At 36.3% G+C, this 4,315-nt stretch overlaps 1 protein-coding gene across 1 annotated transcript; it reads left to right on the top strand.

Annotated features, from left to right (window-relative positions):
* The first annotated feature begins 378 nt into the window (after positions 1 to 378).
* LOC139884272 (metacaspase-3-like) lies at positions 379 to 2,973 on the top strand. Its single transcript, XM_071868328.1, has 5 exons — positions 379 to 482; positions 1,503 to 1,832; positions 2,344 to 2,458; positions 2,674 to 2,827; positions 2,963 to 2,973. Exons 1-5 carry the CDS (start codon positions 379 to 381, stop codon positions 2,971 to 2,973), a joined length of 714 nt encoding a protein of 237 aa, XP_071724429.1.
* Positions 2,974 to 4,315: the final 1,342 nt, after the last annotated feature.

The following is a 4,315-nucleotide window of genomic DNA, read 5'->3' as shown; positions in this document are numbered from 1 at the left end:
GAAGAGAAAAACAGCTTGAAGTATGGTGGAGTTGTTGGCTTGCATAGAGGAAAATATGGCAATGGTGGTGAGTGAGCTGTTCATGATGGCGTGAACTCCATCTCAAAATCAGAAAAAGGCATGTTGGTGAAGTGATGTAGGAGACGGGCTGAAGTTGTGAAGTGGGCCAAGGGTCCAAATTTAAAAAAAAATCATTCTCATGCATCAAATGCCAGAGCCAAATAAGCCTAGAAAGCTTGAAAAACCTGACAGCTCGATGCCCTAATTGCAACTCTAAATCCTAAAAACAAACTTGCCAAACACGTCCAAACCCGAGTAAGGGAGACACGTGCCGATTTTATGCATAAGGTTCTTGGTACTCACTACCCGAAAGGAATTATGACCCTCAATTGCTCGCCGTCGGCTTTGGTTTCCTCCGTCGCCACGAAGAAACATCCAAGGAAACGTGCATTTCTATGTGGTGTTGGTTATAGATGGAGCAAGTACATGCTTACGGGAACCATTACAGATGTAGTCAATATGAAAGACTTGTTGGTTAAGTTCTTTGGATTCATGGACAACAATATTCTCGTCATGACAGGTATTTTCCATATTTATTAACAATTTGTTTTATTGAAAATTCTTAGTTTAATTTCATATGATAGATTTAGTTTTAGGTTTAGTTTTATTAATAGGGAGAAGTTGAAATACCTAATTTGTAATTAAAACTAGCATAGAATAGTTATATTTAGAAGTGGGTGGTCTAACACCAGAATTAGACCTTGTAAAGTTCCATAAATTTAAAGGTAAAATATCTCAAATTCGGAAATTCTAATGAGATGATATGTGAAATTTTGATTGCATAAAATCCTAATTTAGAGATGCGATTTATATCTCATTTAATATTCTAAAAAAATACACTAACTTTATATCTTAATAGATGTGACTTTGACACTTCTCACACATACCAATATCATTAACTCAAATACATAAATTATCCTTTACAATTTTGTCATTTCTCTTTCTTTATTAAATTATTAATTGTAAGTGGGTGCAAAATTAGTAGAGCGATAAAAATGAAAAAAAATGCATCGATATTCTCAAAACGTCAACTATTTAAATACAAAAGAAAAAAAAATCAAAAACGTCATATGTTTGTATACGGAGGAAGTATTTCACATTCTTACATTATATTTATTAATTGAGGTGGTGAGTCACGTTGTGACGTTTAGCAATAATCTTTGAATAAAAATCTAATCCTCTAAAGTAAGATCATGAAGGGGTCAAAACTATAGTAGATGTGATTGTCATTAACATTATCCATAATTCGACTACTTAAAGGATAGAATGATTATTGAACAAAAAAAAGTTTAAGGTTACAACTTACAACGGAAAGTCATCAAAAGTTCTTGACAATAGTTACATATATATACAGCCATATAGAAAAGTCACTTCCTGTTGAATTGATTTTCCGTTTCGTTAATATGACGAAAAAGACAAACCGAATCCTAATTTTTGAACAGATGCAGAAGTAAGTGCAGAGCTAAAACCGACGAGGTTGAACATAGAAAAGGCTTAAAGTGGCTTGTACATGGCAACTCCTTCGGCGATTCACTTGTATTCTACTTTTCGGGACATGGCTTACAAAGCGATGACGAGGATGGGGATGAAGTCGATGGATCTAACGAAGCTATATGCCCTCTTGACGATGATGACAAAGGAGTCATTCTCGATAATCAGATCAATTCCATGATTGTTAAACCGCTAAGAAAAAGCGTCACGCTCCATGCCATAATGGATTGTTGTCATAGCGGATCTGTGCTTGACCTCACTTCTATTTACCACCACAAAAGGTAATTGGTTAACTTGTAAGTCAGTGTTTTGAGTGACCTTTTCATTTATTTTCATTATTATCACAAGAAATTTTCACCCTCCGGTAGGATTACTATCTTTACTAATAGTCAATACACTGTATATACAATTGACAAGTGACACTCTCCCTATCTAGCATTTTTTCATTCCTAACCTGACACCTGAACAATAAATTAAATATCTAGTAGGTTGCACGGACCCCTGATAAAACTAAATATATAGAATTTATAAACAGACTTTTCTGTACATAATTTCAAAATTGCTCTAGTGAAATGTAATTCTTTCCTTCCAGTGGGTATAAGCAGAATTTTCTCTCTCAGAATAAAATGGTAAATTAACCTCGATGAGCTAAGTCTCCCTACTTTGGTATAGGGCTAGGAGGCCGTCTAACAAATACTGGGAAAACAAATGCAAATTAAGTTTTAGTAAGACTTATCGTGTCTGGATCGACTTAAACCTTTTAATCGTTCCATTTTTTCGCTCCGAATTCAGGAATCAATGGGTGGAAGAGTTTCCACCAAATGGTACTTTCAAAGGAACAAGTGGTGGCTTAGCGATCTGTATCAGTGCCTGCAAAGATGATCAGAATGCATATAATGAACAAATGGTACGTAGCATCTTTATGATGACATGTTAGGAAATTTATAGTTAAGAATTTCTTCTTTTACTAACTAATGATATAGATTTACGTAACATCTTATTAGTAATTAATACACTTGCTTGAAGTTTGTTCTAGTGTTTGTATCCGGTTCTATTCTCAATTTCTTATTATACATGAACTTAATTATAAATTTATCGAATGACTATGCATATCGATCCCAGACTTACACTGGATTAAAGACAGCAGCAGGTGCCTTGACATATTCTTTCATTCAAGCTGTTAAGAAGAACCCTAGGACGACATATGCTGCTCTCGTAAACTCAATTCAAGACGGAATCGAGGAATCAAGTAAAACACACGGGCGTAAAATCATAGGCAAGCTTCTCCCAAAACCATCCCAGCTAATTATTTATCAATATTTAATTAATACATTATAGCCATTGATTCTAGCATGCATGACTCGCTAGATTTTTCTTATTTTCAATTTTGTTTATGAATAAACTTCATTAGCCACACTATGAAGTTATGGGAGTGGGTTATTGAGCGTAGAGTGAGGTCTACCACTACAATTTCCGAGAATCAGTTTGGATTTATGCCCGGAAGATCGACTATGGAGGCAATCTTTCTTGTGAGGAGCCTGATGGAGAAGTATATGACAAATAAAAAAGATTTGCACATGGTTTTTATAGATCTTGAAAAGGCATATGATAGAGTCCCTCGAAACATTCTTTGGTGGGCTTTGGCCAAACACGGTGTCTCTAGTCAGTATATCACCCTCATTCAAGATATGTATGAGGGAGTACGGACTAGCGTGAGGACAAATGGAGGAGACACGTCGGATTTTCCAATCACCATAGGCGTGCATCAAGGCTCAGCTTTGAGCCCATATCTTTTCATGTTAGTGATGGATATATTGACTCGACACATCCATGACGATATACCATGGTGCATGTTGTTTGCGGATGATGTCGTCTTGATTGATGAGAGCAGAGAATGAGTAAATGTAAAGTTAGAGTTGTGGAGGGAAACCTTGGAGTCAAAAGGTTTCAGATTATGTCATAGTAAGATGGAGTTTATGCATTGCGATTTTAGTGGACAAGGAAGGGGTTAGTCTAGTAACATTCAGTTGGGAGGAGAAGATGTACCTAGATGTGATAGATTTCGATATCTAGGATCTATCCTACAACAAGATGGAGAGATTGACAAGGATGTCACTCATCGCAAACAAGCGGGATGGGAAAAATGGAAAAAAGTAACCGGTATCTTGTGTGATAGACATATCTCAAGTCGGCTCAAAGGGAAGTTCTATAGAACAGCAGTGAGACCTGCTATTCTATATGGGAGTGAATGTTGGCCGAGGAAGAAACAACAAGAGCACAAGGTTAAGGTTGCAGAGATGCGGATGTTGAGATGGTCGAGGGGACTTACATTAAAAGATAAAGTTTGAAACGAGACTATTAGGAGCAACCTTAAAGTTGCACCTATAGATGAGAAGATAAGAGAGGGTAGACTTAGGTGGTTCGGGCATGTGAGACGTAGACCTATAGATGTCCCGGTTAGAAAGTGTGAGGACATAGATATAGGAATAGATAGGAGAGGGAGGGGAGACCTAGACTCACGTGGGAGATGGTAATTAGGAAGGATTTAGAGTTATTAGATATTTCAGAAGACTTAGTAGAGGAGAGAGGGGAGTGGAGGAGTAATATTCATGTAGCAGATGCTTTATAGATAGTAAAGTTGAGTTATGGATTGATAGGTTTATTGGTAGGTTTATTTGTAGGGTATATATTTTAGTTATAGGTTAGTACTAGTTATATATGTTTTTATGTTTCATTAGATGATTTTCCTATATATATATAGCAT

The sequence above is a fragment of the Rutidosis leptorrhynchoides genome, unplaced genomic scaffold, assembly GCF_046630445.1.
Source record: "Rutidosis leptorrhynchoides isolate AG116_Rl617_1_P2 unplaced genomic scaffold, CSIRO_AGI_Rlap_v1 contig528, whole genome shotgun sequence".
In the NCBI taxonomy this organism is placed as follows: domain Eukaryota; kingdom Viridiplantae; phylum Streptophyta; class Magnoliopsida; order Asterales; family Asteraceae; genus Rutidosis; species Rutidosis leptorrhynchoides.
The sequence above is the reverse complement of the archived record's forward strand: the minus strand, read 5'-3'. Positions and strand labels throughout refer to the sequence as shown.